Source organism: Ranitomeya variabilis, chromosome 5 (assembly GCF_051348905.1).
Source record: "Ranitomeya variabilis isolate aRanVar5 chromosome 5, aRanVar5.hap1, whole genome shotgun sequence".
NCBI classification, from domain to species: Eukaryota; Metazoa; Chordata; class Amphibia; order Anura; family Dendrobatidae; genus Ranitomeya; species Ranitomeya variabilis.
Window position 1 is genome coordinate 4,679,345 of NC_135236.1, and position 22,280 is coordinate 4,701,624.

Here is a 22,280-nt window from a genome sequence, read left to right on the forward strand (position 1 = left end):
GACTGGGAGAAATTCTTGCCACACCTCCTGTTTGCCTATCGGCAGGTGCCCCAAGAATCCACAGGGTTCTCCCCGTTCGAACTGGTATACGGGAGGCGGGTAAGGGGACCCCTAGACTTAGTGCTAGAACTTTGGGAAGGGGAGGGCATTATAGAAGGGGTACCTATTGTACCCTATGTGCTGGAATTCCGGGACCGCCTACAGGAGCTGACCCAGGCTGTACGTGGGAACATGCAGGTGGCCCAGCAGCGCCAGCGCGTATGGTACGATCGGAGGGCCAGAGAACGCACCTTGGAAATAGGACAGAAGGTCCTGGTGTTAAGAGCCCACTAGGCAGAACAAGTTCCAAGCTGCATAGCAGGGGCCCTACCAGGTAGTGGGGAAAATAGCCGACACCACCTATAATGTCGCCGATTGTGACAACCCCAGGGTTATCCGCATGTTCCACGTGAATATGCTGAAGCCCTACCGGGAGCGCCCTGAAGAGGTAGTGGCCATCTGTGCACCTGAAGCAGAGGATTTAGCCGGACTTCCCTTGCCTGATGTCTTAGGGGAAAGGACTCAGTCTAAAACATGGGACCAGGTACACTGGGGTGAAGACCTAGGTCCCCGGGAGAGAAAGCAGGCGGAGGCGTTGTTGAGGCAGCGACAGAGGATGTTTTCGGGGAGACCAGGGTACACTTGCCTGGCACAACACAAGGTTGAGACCCAGGATCAGACCCCCCTGCGACAACCCCCCTTCCGCGTCCCTGAGTCTGTACGAGAAGGGATGCGACAAGAGATACAAGAGATGTTGTGTTTAGGGGTCATTGAAGAGTCAGATAGTCCCTGGGCATTCCCCTGTAGTGTTAGTGCCCAAGAAGGATGGGACTACACGGTTTTGTGTAGACTATCGTAAGCTCAATGAGAAAACGGTGACGGATGCGTATCCCATGCCGCGTGTGGATGAGTTGTTAGACCGGCTGGCGGGGGCAAAGTATTTGACCACCATCGATCTATGCAAAGGTGTTATGATCCTTAGTGGCTGGGGATCACAGAATGAACTAGCTAAGTTACTGAACATAGAACGAGCTCTAGGGAGGTGGTAACTGGACTGACCGCAAAACCTGATCCTAACAAACACACTAAAGGTAGCCGGTGAATGTGCCTAAATTCCTGGACGTCTCGACACAGCCTGAGAAACTTGCTACCCCTATAGAGAAAGTAAGACCTCACTTGCCTCAGAGAAATGACCCCAAAGATATAGAAAGCCCCCAACAAACAATAACGGTGAAGTAAGGGGAAAATACAAAACGTAGAAATGAAAACAGATTCAGCAAATGAGGCCCACTAATACTAGATAGCAGAAGACAGGCAGGGAACTGTGCGGTCAGTAAAAAACCCTATACAAAATATCCACGCTGAGAATACAAGAACCCCCACACCAACTAACGGTGAGGGGAGAAACTCAGCCCCCTAGAGCTACCAGCAAGCAAGGAAATCACATATTAGCAAGCTGGACAAGGACAAATAAATAACCAAGAAACATATTGAACACTGATGAGCAAAAAATAACCAAACAGAAACTTAGCTTCTCTTGGCGAGACTGATAACGAAGGGATTCAGGAGAGATCAAAATAGCACTGAATACATCGACAGCAGGCAACCACTGAAAGTCCAGGTGAGCTAAATAGGAAACCAGCAACAGATAACGAGACAGCTGAACCAGCCTCAGACCTGCAGAATGACACAAAGAGCCACCAGAGGGAGCCCAAAGACAGCACTCACACAGTACCACTTGTGACCACAAGAGGGAGCCCAAAAACAGAGTTCACAACACAAAGGCTACTGGCAGATTCCCCTTAGTCCTGACGCTATTCCCAAGTCGGCATTTGTCACCCCGTTCGGCTTATTCCAGTTTCGAGTTATGCCATTCGGGATGAAGAATGCCCCAGCGACCTTCCAGAGGCTGGCTGACCGGCTTCTGGATGGTCTCCAGGACTAGGCTTGTGCCTACCTGGATGACATCGCCATCTATAGCGCGACATGGGAAGAGCATCTAAATCACCTAGAGACAGTATTGGACAGGATCCACAAGGCCGGAATCACCCTGAACCCAAACAAGTGTCAGGTGGGCAAAGCAGAGGTTCAGTATGTAGGGCATTGGGTGGGAAGTGGGAAACAGCGACCAGAACCAGCCAAGATTGAGGCCATAGCCAAATGGCTCACCCCACCAGGGTCATGGCGTTTCTAGGGACAGCGGGGTATTACAGGAAATTCATTCCCAATTACAGCAGCGTAGCCAAGCCCCTCACTGATCTGACCCGTAAGAACCAACCCCGCCAGGTAACCTGGACCCCAGAGTGTGAGGAAGCCTTCGGCCAGCTAAAGGACGCCCTCACCAATACCCCTGTATTGGCCGCACCCGATCCAACTAAACGTTTCCTTGTTCACACAGATGCTTCTATGTTTGGATTGGGGGCAGTACTGAGCCAAGTCGGGCCGGACGGCCAAGAACACCCGGTAGCTTACCTGAGTCGGAAACTACTGCCCCATTAAGTAAGCTATGTGGCCATCGAGAAGGAGTGCCTGGCAGTAGTATGGGCACTCAAAAAGTTACAAATATGGTTGTATGGACGACAGTTTTCCCTCCTAACGGACCATAATCCCCTAGTCTAGCTTAATCGGGTCTCTGGAGACAACGCCAGATTACTGCGGTGGAGTTTAGCCCTACAACCTCTGGACTTCACCATCCACTACAGACCCGGCAAACAAAACGGTAACGCCGATGGACTAAGTCGTAAAACGGAACTTATACCAACCCCATAAACTTCGGTCATCCCTAAACCGATCCGTTAAGGATCAGACTGTGTATGCCGATCGCGTCGCTGAAAAAAGGGAGCCGTGTTATGGAACCCCCCAGCACCCAGAATATGTTGTGCAGTTATATGTATGAATAATAGGTTCCATGTGAGATGCATCAGCCCACAGGCTGCACGCCCCTGGGCAGAGGGGACAAGATATCCCCCTTCTGACCTCCCCCACCTTTGTAATTCCCACAGTAAATACCGGCAGGCTCCGGCCACCTGCGGCTATTGTAATGTATGTCTGGCTTGCCGCTTTTCAATTGGCCCGCCCTCTGTATCTGTGTGATATATTCTGTGTCCTGTGAGTAAAGTGTTGTCACACTGGAAATATGTGGAGAAGCAGTGATCTTTTATATGCGCCCATGTAACCAAGCAATTCCAGCCAGCGTCCTTCATTCAGACTCCAGCCAAAGCAGAGTGGACCTCCTGAAACACGGGGTGGTACTGAAAGAGGTACTCCAGCACGGTAGACACCGTTACAAAGCCTAAGTCATTAGTAATTTTGGTCAGGGCAGTTTCGGTGGAGTGTTGGGGGGCAGAAGTCAGATTGGAGGCTGTCAAGGAGAGAGTTAGATGAGAGGTGGGAGGAAAGTTGAGCGTGGACATGCTGCTCAAGGAGTTTTGAAGCCAACAGGAGCAGTGATATGGGGCGATAGCTGGGCATAAAAGTTGGGACAAGATTAGTTTTTTTGAGGATCGGTGTGATGGTGGCATGTTTGAAGGCAGAGCGGAAGGTACCAGAAGATAGTGAAGGTTGAAGAGATGAGTTAGGGCTGGAATGAGTGTGTTAGTAAGGTTGGGGAGCAGGTGGGAAGGGATGGTACGTCAAGTGCACAGGTGGTGAGGTGTGATTTGGAAAGGAGGTAAGTTCTCCTTCAGTGATGTTAGAGAGGGAGGTTATTAGGGAAGGGCAGATGTCTGGTATATGGAGTGGTTGGGGTGGTCGAACAGTAAAGGTTTGCCTTGCTTGGTCGATCTTGTTCTTATAAGTAGGTGGCAAAGTCCACGGAAGAGATGAGGGGAGTTGGGGGTGGCAGTGGTGGGTGGAGATGAGAGTTAAATGTGCTGAACAGTTGTTTTGGGTTGTAGGATAATGAAGATACAAGGTTTGTGAAATAGGTCTGTTTAGCAGAAAGGCGGGCTAGTTTGAAGGCAAGTGTAGCTTGTTTGAGAGCCGTAAAGTCGTCTGGCAGGCGTGTTTTCTTCCAACGCCGCTCCGCGACCCTGGATGCTTGTCGAAGTTTTTTGGTGAGACTGTTATTACACAACTGTTGATAATGATATACCGTATTTTTCGGACTATAAGACGCACCTGATTATAAGGGGGGAGCATGTGCCTGCCAGCAGCACAGGGGGGGCATATAAGTGACCGGGGGCCATATACATGATGGGAGTGGGGGGGGAGATGCAGGGACATGTAATATTCGCTGCTCCCCTGTGAATCAACTCGGCACAGGTTCAGCACCGAGGTGATGGACAGCAGGTGCAGTGAGTATTACATGAGGCTAATGAGTGGGAGCACAGAACCTCCTGCTGTCTCTGCAGCCGGCCCACCCCAGCCCCCTGACACCACTCCAGAGCTCCCTCCCCTCCTCTACAGCACAGCATACAGATTCGGATTATAAGATGCACCCCCCACTTTCCTCAAAAATTGAGGAACAAAAGTGCGTCTTATAGTCCGAAAAATACGGTATCTTTCCCTCCTCATTTAAACATGCCATCATACAACCTTTATTTAAAAAGCCATCCCTGGACCAGAACTGCACTGCTAACTACAGACCTGTCTCTAACCTTTCCTTCATCTCAACTCCTGGAACGCTTGGTCCACTCCCGTCTAATCCGCTATCTCTCGGATAACTCTCTTCTTGACCCCTTACAATCTGGTTTCCGCTGTGTACACTCAACTGAAACTGCCCTCACTAAAGTCTCTAATGATCTAATAACAGCTAAATCCAAAGGTCATTGCTCCCTGCTGATTCTCTTGGATCTATCTGCTGCATTTGATACTGTGGATCATCAGCTCCTCCTCAATATGCTCCGCTCCATCGGCCTCAAGGACACAGCCCTCTCCTGGTTCTGCCAGCTCCTCTTCCTCTCCTTGTCGCCTTACTATCGGGGTTCCGCAGGGCTCAGTCCTAGGCCCCCTCCTCTTCTCTCTATACACGGCCCCTATTGGACAAACAATCAGCAGATTTGGGTTCCAGTACCATCTCTATGCTGACGACACCCAATTATACACTTCTTCCCCTGTCATCACCCCTACCCTAATTCAAAATACCAAGGATTGTCTGTCTGCTGTCTCTAACATCATGTCCTCCCTCTATCTGAAACTAAATCTCTCCAAAACGGAACTTCTTGTGTTTCTCCCTTCTACTAACCTCACTCTACCCAACATCGAAATTACCCTGGAGGGTTCAACCATAACTCCCAAGCAGCATGCCCGCTGTTTTGGGGTCATATTTGACACCGAACTTTCCTTTACTCCCTATATCCGATCACTCACTCGCTCTTGTCACCTGCATCTTAAAAACCATCTCCAGAATCCGACCTTTTCTCACCTTTGAAACTGCTAAGACTCTTACTGTCGCTCTCATTCATTCTCGTCTGGACTACTGCAACTCTCTTCTGATCGGTCTCCCTCTTGCCAAACTTTCTCCTCTCCAATCCATCTTGAATGCGGCAGCCCAGGTCATTTCTGTCCAGCCGCTCCACCGATGCCTCCATCTTGTTCCAGTCATTACACTGGCTACCCATTCGCTACAGGGTCCAGTATAAACTCATCTCTCTCACCCACAAAGCCCTCCACAGTTCTGCACCGCCTTATATCTCCTCTCTCATCTCTGTCTATCGCCCTACACGTGCCCTCCGTTCTACAAATGACCTAAGACTAACATCCCCTGTAATCCGAACCTCACACCTCCGTCTACAAGACTTCTCTCGTGCTGCGCCAGCTCTCTGGAATGCACTTCCCCAGACGATCAGACTGATACCTAGCCCCGACCTATTCAAGCGCGCTCTAAAAACCCATCTCTTCAAACAAGCCTACCACATCAACTACTCAGTAAACTAACTTTGTCCTGTTCCCTCCCTCCAAATATCACTCTGAATCTGCCCCCTACTATTCATCTGTCTCCACACCCTCCATGCACACGATAACTGCACTGGATACTTGACTATTGCACTTAAACACACGGGCTGATGACCGGATCATGCAGCTTTATATGAAAATCCCTATATTATAATTGCCAGACCTGAAATAACGAGCACTTTTCACCTATTGTGTCCCCCCATTTCCATGTAGATTGTAAGCTCGCGAGCAGGGACCTCACCCCTAATGTCACTGTTTAAATTTTCTTAACTTGTACTGAATTTATTGTCTGTACATGTCCCCGCTTAATTGTAAAGTGCTGCGGAATATGTTGGCGCTATATAAATAATTATTATATATATACAGCATATATTGATGGATACAGTGGTATATTACACATCTGCTGATAACGATATATACAGTATATATAGTATGGAGTGGTATATTACACAACTGCTGATATATATATATATATATATATACACACACACATATATATATATATATATATATATATATATATATATATATATATATATATATATATATATATATATATATATATATATATATATATATATATATATATATATATATATATACATATACATACATACATACTGGGTATGTCATATATTGTGAAACAAAGAAAAAAAACGCACATGGAAGAATCAAGAGGTAGATAAAAAATAAAATTATACTTTATTGGATTCTTTAAATTAAAAGGTGGGGGAAAGTTTATACAAAGCAGAAAGGTAATCAAACAATGAAAATAACCCAATATGTGGAACCACAGGTCAGAGGTACAGAGATAAGTTCAGAATTCCTATGTGACAAGTAAAAGTTCACATGACTGTGAGGCAAGTACCTGATCAACAAGTGAAGGGAGTAAACCACTAGTGAACACGACTGCAAGAGAAAAATCTAAGGGCAAAAAACATATAGATTTTATGTCATTCCCGAGACCTGCGGTGCTACAACCTCTACGTGTTTCGGCTGAAGTACCTTCTTTCAGGGGAGTGATGGATACAGGGTATATTACACACCTGCTGATAATGATATATACAGTATATATAGTATGGAGTGATAGATACGTGGTACAATACAGACCAAAACTTTGGACACACCTTCTCATTTAAAGATTTTTCTGTATTTTCATGACTATGAAAATTATAAATTCACACTGAAGGCATCAAAACTATGAATTAACACATGTGGAATTATATACTTAACAAAAAAGTGTGAAACAACTGAAAATATGTCTTATATTCTAGGTTCTTCACAGTAGCCACCTTTTGCTTTGATGACTGCTTTGCACACTCTTGGCATTCTCTTGATGAGCTTCAAGAGGTAGTCACCGGGTATGGTCTTCACTTCACAGGTGTGCCCTGTCAGGTTTAATAAGTGGGGTTTCTCACCTTATAAATGGGGTTGGGACCATCAGTTGTGTTGAGCAGAAGTCTGGTGGATACACAGCTGATAGTCCTACTGAATAGACTGTTATTTTGTATTATGGCAAGAAAAAAGCAGCTAAGTAAAGAAAAATGAGTGGCCATCATTACTTTAAGAAATGAAGGTCAGTCAGTCTGAAAAATTGGGAAAACTTTGAAAAGTGTCCTCAAGTGCAGTTACAAAGAAACTGGCTCACATGAGGACCGCCCCAGGAAAGGAAGACCAAGAGTCACCTCTGCTTCTGAGGATAAGTTTATCCGAGTCACCAGCCTCAGAAATCGCAGGTTAACAGCAGCTCAGATTAGAGACCAGGTCAATGCCACACAGAGTTCTATCAGCAGACACATCTCTACAACAACTGTTAAGAGGAGACTTTGTGCAGCAGGCCTTCATGGTAAAATAGCTGCCAGGAAACCACTGCTAAGGACAGGTAACAAGCAGAAGAGACTTGTTTGGGCTAAAGAACACAAGGAATGGACATTAGTCCAGTGGAAATCTGTGCTTTGGTCTGATGAGTCCAAATGTGAGATCTTTGGTTCCAACCACTGTGTCTTTGTGCGACGCAGAAAAGGTGAACGGATGGACTCTACATGCCTGGTTCCCACCGTGAAGCATGGAGGAGGAGGTGTGATGGTGTGGGGGGGCTTTGCTGGTGACACTGTTGGGGATTTATTCAAAATTGAAGACATACTGAACCAGCATGGCTACCACAGCATCTTGCAGCGGCATGCTATTCCATCCGGTTTGCGTTTAGTTGGACCATCGTTTATTTTTCAGGTGAATAGGACCTGTATAGGGCGTTAGGGGAACTTAGGGATAGGCACAGGATGGAGTCAGGAGGTGCCCCTATTCTCGCTCCCAACTGTTAAGGCCTTCCTCTCCCTATTCCATCCCGTGTGGTATATAAACACCTGCTGATAACGATATATACAGTATATATAGTATGGAGTGATGGATACGGGGTATATTACACACCTGCTGATGATATATACAGTATGGAGTGATGGATACATAATCTTTTTTTATATAGCGTTAACAAATTCCGCAGCGCTTTACAGACATTATCATCGCTGTCCCCGATGGGGCTCAGTCTTAGATCCCCTATCAGTAGGTCTTTGGAATGTGGGAGGAAACCGGAGAACCTGGAGGAAACCCACGCAAACACAGAGAGAACATACAAACTCCTGGCAGATGTTGTCCTTGGTGGGATTTGAACCCAGGACCCCAAAGCTGCTGTGCTATCCACTGAGCCACCGTACTGCCCTACACATGGTATATTACACAGCTGCTGATAATGATATATACAGTATATATAGCATGGAGTGATGGATACATGGGTATATTACACACCTGCTGATAATGATATATACAGTATATATAGCATGGAGTGATGGATACAGGGCATATTACACAGCTGCTGATAATGATATATACAGTATATATAGTATGGAGTGATGGATATATGGTATATTACACAGCTGCTGATAATGATATATACAGTATATATAGTATGGAGTGATGGATACATGGTATATTACACAGCTGCTGATAATGATATATACAGTATATATAGTATGGAGTCATGGATATATGGTATATTACACAGCTGCTGATAATGATATATACAGTATATATAGTATGGAGTGATGGATACGGGGTATATTACACACCTGCTGATAATGATATATACAGTATATATAGCATGGAGTGATGGATACGGGGTATATTACACACCTGCTGATAATGATATATACAGTATATATAGTATGGAGTGATGGATACATGGTATATTACACACCTGCTGATAATGATATATACAGTATATATAGTATGGAGTGATGGATACAGGGTATATTACACAGCTGCGGATAATGACATACAGTATACATAGTATGGAGAGATGGATACATGGTATATTACACACCTGCTGATAATGATATATACAGTATATATAGTATGGAGTGATGGATACGGGGTATATTACACACCTGCTGATAATGATATATACAGTATATATAGTATGGAATGATGGATAAATGGTATACTACACACCTGCTGATGATATACAGTATATATAGTATGGAGTGATGGATACATGGGTATATTACACACCTGCTGATAACGATATATACAGTATATATAGTATGGAGTGATGGATACAGGGTATATTACACAGCTGCTGATAATGATATATACAGTATATATAGTATGGAGTGATGGATACGGGGTATATTACACACCTGCTGATGATATATACAGTATGGAGTGATGGATACATAATCTTTTTTTATATAGCGTTAACAAATTCCGCAGCGCTTTACAGACATTATCATCGCTGTCCCCGATGGGGCTCAGTCTTAGATCCCCTATCAGTAGGTCTTTGGAATGTGGGAGGAAACCGGAGAACCCGGAGGAAACCCACGCAAAAACAGAGAGAACATACAAACTCCTGGCAGATGTTGTCCTTGGTGGGATTTGAACCCAGGACCCCAAAGCTGCTGTGCTATCCACTGAGCCACCGTACTGCCCTACACATGGTATATTACACACCTGCTGATAATGATATATACAGTATATATAGTATGGAGTGATGGATACAGGGCATATTACACAGCTGCTGATAATGATATATACATTATATATAGTATGGAGAGATGGATACATGGTATATTACACACCTGCTGATAATTATATATACAGTATATATATAGTATGGAGTGATGGATACAGGGTATATTACACACCTGCTGATAATGATATATACAGTATATATAGTATGGAGTGATGGATACCGGGTATATTACACAGCTGCTGATAATGATATATACAGTATATATAGCATGGAGTGATGGATACATGGTATATTACACAGCTGCTGATAATGATATAAACAGTATATATAGCATGGAGTGATGGATACATGGTATATTACACACCTGCTGATAATGATATATACAGTATATATAGTATGGAGTGATGGATACATGGTATATTACACAGCTGCTGATAATGATATATACAGTATATATAGCATGGAGTGATGGATACATGGTATATTACACACCTGCTGATAATGATATATACAGTATATATAGTATGGAGTGATGGATACAGGGTATATTACACAGCTGCTAATAATGATATATACAGTATATATAGCATGGAGTCATGGATATATGGTATATTATACAGCTGCTGATAATGATATATACAGTATATATAGTATGGAGTGATGGATAGATGGTATATTACACACCTGCTGATAATGATATATACAGTATATATAGTATGGAGTGATGGATACATGGTATATTACACACCTGCTGATAATGATATATACAGTATATATAGTATGGAGTGATGGATACATGGTATATTACACAGCTGCTGATAATGATATATACAGTATATATAGCATGGAGTGATGGATACATGGTATATTACACAGCTGCTGATGATATATACAGTATATATATTATGGAGAGATGGATACATGGTATATTACACAGCTGCTGATAATGATATATACAGTAATATAGTATGGAGTGATGGATATATGGTATATTACACAGCTGCTGATAATGATATATACAGTATATATAGTAGGGAGTGATGGATACAGGGTATATTACACACCTGCTAATGATATATACAGTATATATAGTATGGAGTGATGTATACAGGGTATATTACACAGCTGCTGATGATATATACAGTATATATAGTATGGAGTGATGGATACATGGTATATTACACACCTGCTGATAATGATATATACAGTATATATAGTATGGAGTGATGGATACATGGTATATTACACACCTGCTGATAATGATATATACAGTATATATAGTATGGAGTGATGTATACATGGTATATTACACAGCTGCTGATAATGATATATACAGTATATATAGTATGGAGTGATGTATACATGGTATATTACACAGCTGCTGAATGATATATACAGTATATATAGCATGGAGTGATGGATACAGGGTATATTACACACCTGCTGATAATGATATATACAGTATATATAGTATGGAGTGATGTATACATGGTATATTACACAGCTGCTGATAATGATATATGCAGTATATATAGTATGGAGTGATGGATACAGGGTATATTACACAGCTGCTGATAATGATATATGCAGTATATATAGTATGGAGTGATGGACAGATGGTATATTACACAGCTGCTGATAATGATATATACAGTATATATAGTATGGAGTGATGGATACAGGGTATATTACACAGCTGCTGATAATGATATATACAGTATATATAGTATGGAGAGATGGATACATGGTATATTACACAGCTGCTGATAATGATATATACAGTATATATAGTATGGAGTGATGGATACATGGTATATTACACACCTGCTGATAATGATATATACAGTATATATAGTATGGAGTGATGGATACATGGTATATTACACAGCTGCTGATAATGATATATACAGTATATATAGTATGGAGTGATGGATATATGGTATATTACACAGCTGCTGATATATACAGTATATATAGTATGGAGTGATGGATATATGGTATATTACACAGCTGCTGATAATGATATATACAGTATATATAGTAGGGAGTGATGGATACAGGGTATATTACACACCTGCTAATGATATATGCAGTATATATAGTATGGAGTGATGGATACGGGGTATATTACACAGCTGCTGATGATATATACAGTATATATAGTATGGAGTGATGGATACATGGTATATTACACACCTGCTGATAATGATATATACAGTATATATAGTATGTAGTGATGGATACATGGTATATTACACAGCTGCTGATAATGATATATACAGTATATATAGTATGGAGTGATGGATACATGGTATATTACACAGCTGCTGATAATGATATATACAGTATATATAGCATGGAGTGATGGATACATGGTATATTACACACCTGCTGATGATATATACAGTATATATAGTATGGAGTGATGGATATATGGTATATTACACAGCTGCTGATAATGATATATACAGTATATATAGTAGGGAGTGATGGATACAGGGTATATTACACACCTGCTAATGATATATACAGTATATATAGTATGGAGTGATGTATACAGGGTATATTACACAGCTGCTGATGATATATACAGTATATATAGTATGGAGTGATGGATACAGGGTATATTACACAGCTGCTGATGATATATACAGTATATATAGTATGGAGTGATGGATACGGGGTATATTACACAGCTGCTGATAATGATATATACAGTATATATAGTATGGAGTGATGTATACATGGTATATTACACAGCTGCTGATAATGATATATACAGTATATATAGTATGGAGTGATGGATACATGGTATATTACACACCTGCTGATAATGATATATACAGTATATATAGTATGGAGTGATGGATACAGGGTATATTACACAGCTGCTGATAATGATATATACAGTATATATAGTATGGAGTGATGGATACATGGTATATTACACACCTGCTGATAATGATATATACAGTATATATAGTATAGAGTGATAGATACATGGTATATTACACACCTGCTGATAATGATATATACAGTATATATAGTATGGAGTGATATATACATGGTATATTACACAGCTGCTGATAATGATATATACAGTATATATAGTATGGAGTGATGATACGGGGTATATTACACACCTGCTGATAATGATATATACAGTATATATAGTATGGAGTGATGGATACATGGTATATTACACACCTGCTGATAATGATATATACAGTATATATAGTATGGAGTGATGTATACATGGTATATTACACAGCTGCTGATAATGATATATACAGTATATATAGTATGGAGTGATGTATACATGGTATATTACACAGCTGCTGATAATGATATATACAGTATATATAGCATGGAGTGATGGATACAGGGTATATTACACACCTGCTGATAATGATATATACAGTATATATAGTATGGAGTGATGTATACATGGTATATTACACAGCTGCTGATAATGATATATGCAGTATATATAGTATGGAGTGATGGATACAGGGTATATTACACAGCTGCTGATAATGATATATGCAGTATATATAGTATGGAGTGATGGATACATGGGTATATTACACAGCTGCTGATAATGATATATGCAGTATATATAGTATGGAGTGATGGATTCATGGTATATTACACAGCTGCTGATAATGATATATACAGTATATATAGCATGGAGTGATGGATACATGGTATATTACACACCTGCTGATGATATATACAGTATATATAGTATGGAGTGATGGATATATGGTATATTACACAGCTGCTGATAATGATATATACAGTATATATAGTAGGGAGTGATGGATACAGGGTATATTACACACCTGCTAATGATATATACAGTATATATAGTATGGAGTGATGTATACAGGGTATATTACACAGCTGCTGATAATGATATATACAGTATATATAGTATGGAGTGATGGATACATGGTATATTACACACCTGCTGATAATGATATATACAGTATATATAGTATGGAGTGATGGATACATGGTATATTACACAGCTGCTGATGATATATACAGTATATATAGTATGGAGTGATGGATACATGGTATATTACACAGCTGCTGATAATGATATATACAGTATATATAGTATGGAGTGATGGATACAGGGTATATTACACACCTGCTGATAATGATATACAGTATATATAGTATGGAGTGATGGATACGGGGTATATTACACACCTGCTGATAATGATATATACAGTATATATAGTATGGAGTGATGGATACGGGGTATATTACACACCTGCTGATAATGATATACAGTATATATAGTATGGAGTGATGGATACGGGGTATATTACACACCTGCTGATAATGATATACAGTATATATAGTATGGAGAGATGGATACGGGGTATATTACACACCTGCTGATAATGATATATACAGTATACATAGTATGGAGTGATGGATACGGGGTATATTACACAGCTGCTGATAATGATATACAGTATATATAGTATGGAGTGATGGATACAGGGTATATTACACAGCTGCTGATAATGATATACAGTATATATAGTATGGAGTGATGGATACGGGGTATATTACACACCTGCTGATAATGATATACAGTATATATAGTATGGAGTGATGGATACGGGGTATATTACACACCTGCTGATAATGATATATACAGTATATATAGTATGGAGTGATGGATACGGGGTATATTACACACCTGCTGATAATGATATACAGTATATATAGTATGGAGTGATGGATACAGGGTATATTACACAGCTGCTGATAATGATATACAGTATATATAGTATGGAGTGATGGATACGGGGTATATTACACACCTGCTGATAATGATATACAGTATATATAGTATGGAGTGATGGATACGGGGTATATTACACACCTGCTGATAATGATATACAGTATATATAGTATGGAGTGATGGATACGGGGTATATTACACAGCTGCTGATAATGATATACAAGTAATAAAATGCCTTAAAACATTCTCTCTCTCTCATTATTCCGGCATTTGGCAGATATTAATAATTATGGTAATCCTAACTAACCCAAAACAGGTAAAGGTTTATACTGATTTAAGGTCAGATAGTGAGAAAACCTGCAGATGTCTCTCTATATAATAATAAATATATATATAGGAAACTTCTGGTTTCGCCTGTAGGTAATATATGGAGATCTGATCTCCTTTAACTTCTGCTGCTGGATTTCCCTTAGGAATGAAGAGTATATTTATTTTTCGGAGTCTGAGCACTTCTGCCTCTCCTCAGATATACACCACTGATGGCGCAGCTGGCCTCACCACATGAAGAGGTCTCGCAGCTGGCCTCACCACATGAAGAGGTCTCGCAGCTGGCCTCCTTACATGAAGAGATCTCGCAGCAGGCCTCCTTACATGAAGAGGTCTCGCAGCAGGCCGCCTTACATGAAGAGGTCTTGCAGCAGGCCTCCTTACATGATGAGGTCTCGCAGCAGGCCTCCTTACATGATGAGGTCTCGCAGCAGGCCTCCTTACATGATGAGGTCTCACAGCAGGCCTCCTTACATGATGAGGTCTCGCAGCAGGCCTCCTTACATGACGTCTCGCAGCAGGCCTCCTTACATGATGAGGTCTCGCAGCAGGCCTCCTTACAAGATGAGGTCTCGCAGCAGGCCTCCTTACATGATGAGGTCTCGCAGCAGGCCTCCTTACATGATGAGGTCTCGCAGCAGGCCTCCGTACATGATGAGGACTCGCAGCAGGCCTCCGTACATGATGAGGTCTCGCAGCAGGTCTCCTTAGATGATGAGGTCTCGCAGCAGGCCTCCTTACATGAGGAGATCTCGCAGCAGGCCTCCTTACATGAGGAGATCTCGCAGCAGGCCTCCTTACATGAGGAGATCTCGCAGCAGGCCTCCTTACATGATGAGGTCTCGCAGCAGGCCTCCTTACATGAGGAGGTCTCACAGTAGGCCTCCTTACTTGATGAGGTCTCGCAGTAGACCTCCTCACATGAGGTCTCGCAGTAGGCCTCCTTACATTAGCATTTTCCGTCTTTCTCTTGGCAGCCAGGCCAGTTATGTAGTAACCTGAGGGCCCCATGCCCCATCCCTCTGGTGGACATGCCCCATACAGAATGTCTTACCAGTAGGAAGCAGGCTCCAATGAGCACGGCCTTCATCTTCACATCCAGATCTTTGGGGAACTGGATTCCAAAGTTATCGGCATCTGTGAATATTTCCTTAGGTAGCCCACTCCACTGCTTACTGATCCGGCCCACACTGCGAGACTCATTTAGTGGTTTAACCTAGAGAAAGAGTGGGGGATGAAATGGCATCAATGGATGAGATGATGTGTGGGAGGCAAGACGGACAGGTGAGAAGTAGGATGGCCATGATGAGCTGGACACAACAGCGGGGGTTGAAAGGTTTGGTGAGGAGAGGAGAAGGCTACAACCTTCAAGATGCAGTAAAGATGAAGAAAAGATTACATGAAGAAAAAGACATGGAGAGCATGGTACTGCATGGAGGGAGATGTTCCTTCTCTGCCTGTTCCATGATCTGCAGAAGACCATGGAGGAGGAGGAGGAAGAGACTGAGAGCACTGAACAGCATGGAGAATGAAGACTCTGAAAGGAGAGTGGGAGGACACTGATGGACATGGAGGAGGAAGGGTAAAGAAGACATGGACAACATGTAGAAGGAAGTGGGAGATCAGGTGAGAATTAATTAGATCGTGACAGAGGACCACAGAGAAGGTGGAGGAGACCACCGACGCCCTGATCCTCACCTGGAAATTCACATCTCCACAACAGCTGGACATCAGACATGGCCCGACCACTTTCAGCAACGGCTGCCGGCTCTCATTGAGGAGACAATACTTAGGGACGAACGGATGCCAGCTCTGCACAATGTACCCAATAGTGTGCCCTGGGGGGCTCTGAACCTCGAGCTGCGGACAGATGAACAGAGCATTCAGAGTGATGGAGAGCGGTGGGAACAGCAGAGTGCTACCGGATGGCGGTGTAGTGCGGAGCGTACCTCCTGTAAACAGCAGGGGAAGCAGCAGCTGGTGCATTTCAGGGGGCGGATGAAGTGGATGACCTCCCGTCCAGTGTTGTCGCACACTTGCAGGGTCAGCGGGCGGAGTGACCCGCAACACCATCGGGCGCACACTGTGCTCCTCTCCTGCGCAGTGAAGATCCGCTGACCCATAATATTTCGTAACTCATACTGGTTGCACGTCTCAAAACCCGTGACAGCTGTGAGAAGAGGGGAGACGTCACTGCAGGACACAGCGGGCATCAGGTACAAGGACGTACACTATATGGAGGACGGTATGTGCCCCCTCCAGACCCTGGCGCTGGGGAGAGGCCGGGCTCACAATCTCTGGATATTACAAACTGGCAGTTGGGGGGGGGGGGGGGCAAAGGTGATGGATGTTATGCACCGGGGGTGGGACAATGGTGACGGATGTTATACACCGGGGGTGGGACAATGGTGACGGATGTCATACACCGGGGGTGGGGCAATGAGGCCGGATGTTATACACCGGGGGTGGGGCAATGAGGCCAGATGTTATACACCAGGGGGTGGGACAATGGTGACGGATGTCATACACCGGGGGTGGGACAATGAGGCCGGATGTTATACACCGGGGGTGGGGCAATGAGGCCAGATGTTATACACCAGGGGGTGGGACAATGGTGACGGATGTCATACACCGGGGGTGGGACAATGAGGCCGGATGTTATACACCGGGGGTGGGGCAATGAGGCCGGATGTTATACACCGGGGGTGGGGCAATGAGGCCAGATGTTATACACAGAGGGTGGGGCAATGAGGCCGGATGTTATACACCGGGGGTGGGGCAATGAGGCCAGATGTTATACACAGAGGGTGGGGCAATGAGGCCGGATGTTATACACCGGGGGTGGGGCCATATATTATATATCGTGTCATAGAGAATAGCAGGGGGGGAAATCACGCAGATCCCACCGCTATCCCCACGTTGTCAAGGCACTTACACAATTGACTGACGAGTGATGAGTTAGGGTATGTTTCCACGTTCAGGAAACGCTGCGTGTTGACGCAGCGTAGAGCAGTAGCGTCAAACACGCAGCGTCCAGATGTTACAGCATAGTGGAAGGGATTTCATGAAATCCGTCTCCACTATGCATTAAAAGACGCATGCGGCAGACCCACGGAAACGGACATGCGGGCGCGTCTTTTAAGAACGCAGCATGTCCTTACATTGCTGAAACAACGCAAGGACAACGCAGGTGACCTGCCAGTGACCTCAGGTGCAGAATTGGTCAGGATTTTACCTGCATAAAATCCTGAACGTGGACACATACACTTAGGCAGCTGTTATGATCCCAGTGGTAGAGGATCTCTGATATTCCGGCAAGATAGCAAAAAACATAAATACTGCTCTAGGGAGGTGGAAACTGGGCTAACCGCATACCTGATCCTAACACACACAACTAGAAGCAGCCGGTGAACGTGCCTACGTTGGTTCTAGACGTCTCGAGCCAGCCGGAGAACTGACTACCCCTAGAGGGAAAATAAGACCTCACTTGCCTCCAGAGAAATTGAACCCCAAAGATATAGAAAGCCCCCAACAAATAATAACGGTGAGGCAAGAGGAAAACACAAACGTAGAGATGAACTAGATTCAGCAAAGTGAGGCCCACTAGTCTAGATAGACAGAAAATAGACAGTGGACTATGCGGTCAGCAAAAAACCCTACAAAAACATCCACGCTGAACATACAAGAACCCCCACACCGACTGACGGTGCAGAGGGAGAATATCAGCCCCCTAGAGCTTCCAGCGAGCCAGAAAATCAAAAATTAAGCAAGCTGGACAAAGACACTGAAAAATGCAAACGATCCAAATTATACAAAACAGACTTAGCTTTTCTTGCATGAGACAGACTGAAAGGAATCCGGAGGAGACCATATAGGTCTGGATACAACGATGCCAGGCAAGAGACTGAGTCCGGAGGAGACTTAAATAGGGAACACCCGCTGCTTAACGACACAGCTGGAGCTCAGGCCTGCAACAAGACATGCCTAACACAATACCGTTAGTGACCACCAGAGGGAGCCCAGAAACACAGTTCACAACAGTACCCCCCCCTTGAGGAGGGGTCACCGAACCCTCACCAAGACCCCCAGGGCGATCAGGATGAGCAGCGTGAAAGGCATGAACCAAATCAGCCGCATGAACATCAGAGGCGACAACCCAGGAATTATCCTCCTGACCATAGCCTTTCCACTTAACTAAATACTGGAGTTTCCGTCTAGAGATACGAGAATCCAGAATCTTCTCCACCACGTACTCCAACTCGCCCTCAACCAAAACCGGGGCAGGAGGCTCAACAGCAGGAACCATAGGCACCACGTACCGCCGCAACAAGGACCTATGGAACACATTATGAATAGCAAATGACGCTGGAAGGTCCAAGCGAAAAGACACCGGGTTAAGGATTTCCAAAATCTTATAAGGACCGATAAAGCGAGGCTTAAACTTAGGAGAGGAGACTTTCAAAGGAACATGCCGAGAAGACAACCAAACCAAATCCCCAACACGAAGTCGGGGAGCCACACCGCGGCGGCGGTTGGCAAAACGCTGGGCCTTGTCTTGTGACAATTTCAAATTGTCCACCACATGGTTCCAAATCCGCTGCAACCTATCCACCACAGAATCAACCCCAGGACAGTCAGAAGGTTCAACCTGGCCCGAGGAGAAACGAGGATGAAAACCAGAGTTGCAGAAAAAGGGTGAAACCAAAGTGGCAGAACTAGCCCGATTATTAAGGGCAAACTCGGCCAGTGGCAAAAAGGTAACCCAGTCGTCCTGATCAGCAGAAACAAAACATCTCAAATAAGTCTCCAACGTCTGATTAGTTCGCTCGGTCTGGCCATTAGTCTGAGGATGAAAAGCCGACGAAAAAGACAAATCAATACCTATCTTAGCACAAAAGGATCGCCAGAATCTGGACACAAACTGGGATCCTCTGTCAGACACAATATTCTCAGGGATGCCGTGCAAGCGAACCACATTCTGAAAGAACAAAGGGACCAAATCAGAGGAGGAAGGCAACTTAGGCAATGGCACCAAATGGACCATTTTAGAAAAACGATCGCACACCACCCAGATGACAGACATCTTTCGAGATACCGGAAGATCCGAAATGAAATCCATGGAAATGTGCGTCCAAGGCCTCTTCGGGATAGGCAAGGGCAAAAGCAACCCGCTGGCACGAGAACAGCAAGGCTTAGCCCGAGCACAAATCCCACAGGACTGCACAAAAGAACGCACATCCCGCGAAAAGGAAGGCCACCAAAAGGACCTAGCCACCAAATCTCTGGTACCGAAAATCCCAGGATGTCCCGCCAACACTGAAGAATGAACCTCAGAAATAACTCTGCTGGTCCATCTGTCAGGGACAAACAATCTCTCCGGTGGACAACGATCAGGCCTATCAGCCTGAAATTTCTGCAGCACTCGTCGCAAATCTGGGGAAATGGCAGACAAAATCACTCCCTCTCTGAGAATACCAGCCGGCTCCGAGACTCCCGGAGAGTCAGGCACAAAACTCCTAGAAAGTGCATCAGCCTTCACGTTCTTCGAACCAGGCAGGTACGAGACCACAAAGTCAAAACGGGAGAAAAACAACGACCAACGAGCCTGTCTAGGATTCAGGCGCTTGGCAGACTCGAGGTAAATCAGATTTTTATGATCAGTCAAGACCACCACACGATGTCTAGCTCCCTCGAGCCAATGTCGCCACTCCTCAAATGCCCACTTCATAGCCAACAACTCCAGATTACCAACATCATAGTTCCGCTCAGCAGGCGAAAATTTCCTTGAAAAGAAGGCGCAAGGCTTCATCACGGAGCCATCAGAACTTTTTTGCGACAAAACAGCCCCTGCACCAATCTCAGAAGCATCAACTTCAACCTGGAAGGGAAGAGAGACATCCGGCTGGCACAAGACTGGCGCTGAAGTAAACCGACGCTTTAGCTCCCGAAAGGCCTCCACGGCCGCAGGAGACCAATTAGCAACATCAGAACCCTTCTTGGTCATATCCGTCAAAGGTTTAACCACGCTGGAAAAATTAGCGATAAAACGACGGTAAAAATTAGCAAAGCCCAAGAACTTCTGCAGGCTCTTAACAGACGTGGGCTGAGTCCAGTCATGAATGGCACGGACCTTGACTGGGTCCATCTCCACAGTAGAAGGGGAAAAAATAAAACCCAAAAAAGAAACCTTCTGTACCCCAAAGATACATTTTGAGCCCTTCACAAATAGAGCATTCTCCCGCAGAACCTGAAACACCATCCTGACCTGGTTCACATGGGACTCCCAATCATCAGAAAAAAACAAAATATCATCCAGATAAATAATCATAAATTTATCCAGATATTTCCGGAAGATGTCATGCATGAAGGACTGAAACACAGAAGGGGCATTAGATAGTCCAAAAGGCATCACCAGGTACTCAAAATGACCCTCGGGCGTATTAAATGCCGTTTTCCATTCATCTCCCTGCTTTATGCGCACCAGGTTATACGCACCACGAAGATCTATCTTGGTGAACCAACTGGATCCCTTAATCCGAGCAAACAAATCAGACAACAATGGCAAAGGATACTGAAATTTAACAGTGATCTTATTCAGAAGACGATAATCAATACAAGGTCTCAGAGACCCGTCTTTCTTGCCCACAAAAAAGAATCCTGCACCAAGAGGGGACGAGGATGGGCGAATATGTCCCTTCTCCAAAGACTCCTTTATATAACTCCGCATCGCGGCATGCTCTGGCACAGATAAATTAAAGAGTCGTCCCTTAGGAAACTTACTACCAGGAATCAAATCTATAGCACAATCACAGCCCCTATGAGGAGGAAGGGCACTGGACCTGGCCTCATTAAATACATCCTGAAAGTCTGACAAAAACTCAGGGATCTCAGAAGGAGTAGAAGAAGCAATAGACACCAATGGAGAATCGCCATGAATCCCCTGACACCCCCAACTAGACACAGTCATAGCTTTCCAATCTAAAACTGGATTATGGGCCTGTAACCATGGCAGACCCAAAACGACAACATCATGCATTTTATGCAGTACCAGAAAACGAATCACCTCCTGATGTACAGGAGTCATGCACATGGTCACCTGCGTCCAATACTGAGGTTTATTCTCTGCCAATGGCGTAGAATCAATTCCTCTAAGAGGAATAGGATTTTCCAAAGGCTCCAGGACAAAACCGCAGCGCTTGGCAAACGACAAATCCATCAGACTTAAAG

The 22,280-nt window shown here is 44.1% G+C and overlaps 2 protein-coding genes across 6 annotated transcripts in view; both read right to left on the reverse strand.

Moving 5' to 3' along the window:
• Window positions 1–22,280, reverse strand: part of LOC143774146 (phospholipid scramblase 1-like) — a 52,279-nt gene that overhangs the window by 15,893 nt on the left and 14,106 nt on the right. For 4 of the 5 annotated variants that reach the window (XM_077261482.1, XM_077261480.1, XM_077261478.1 and 1 more), the window contains 3 exons: window positions 17,003–17,223; window positions 16,752–16,913; window positions 16,108–16,269 (listed from right to left, as the gene is read on the reverse strand). In XM_077261482.1, the coding sequence (XP_077117597.1) occupies window positions 16,108–16,269; window positions 16,752–16,913; window positions 17,003–17,223 (545 nt within the window). Of the gene's footprint in view, window positions 1–16,107; window positions 16,613–16,751; window positions 16,914–17,002; window positions 17,224–22,280 lie in introns of all 5 variants that reach the window. The other variant, XR_013215481.1, reaches the window with a different exon arrangement.
• LOC143773334 (uncharacterized) lies at window positions 15,196–16,064 on the reverse strand. Its single transcript, XM_077260810.1, has 2 exons — window positions 16,002–16,064; window positions 15,196–15,939 (listed from the first exon to the last, which is right to left on the reverse strand). The coding sequence occupies exons 1-2, from the start codon at window positions 16,062–16,064 to the stop codon at window positions 15,196–15,198; spliced, it is 807 nt and encodes a 268-aa protein (XP_077116925.1).

Bases quoted from the DNA above. Each gene is read 5' to 3' on its own strand.
- LOC143773334 (XM_077260810.1), bottom strand. From the start codon at position 16,064: ATGGGGCCCTCAGGTTACTACATAACTGGCCTGGCTGCCAAGAGAAAG. The intron at 15,940-16,001 runs GTAAGGAGGCCT...TCATCAAGTAAG, and splicing joins GAAAGACGGAAAATGCTAAT to GAGGCCTACTGTGAGACCTC.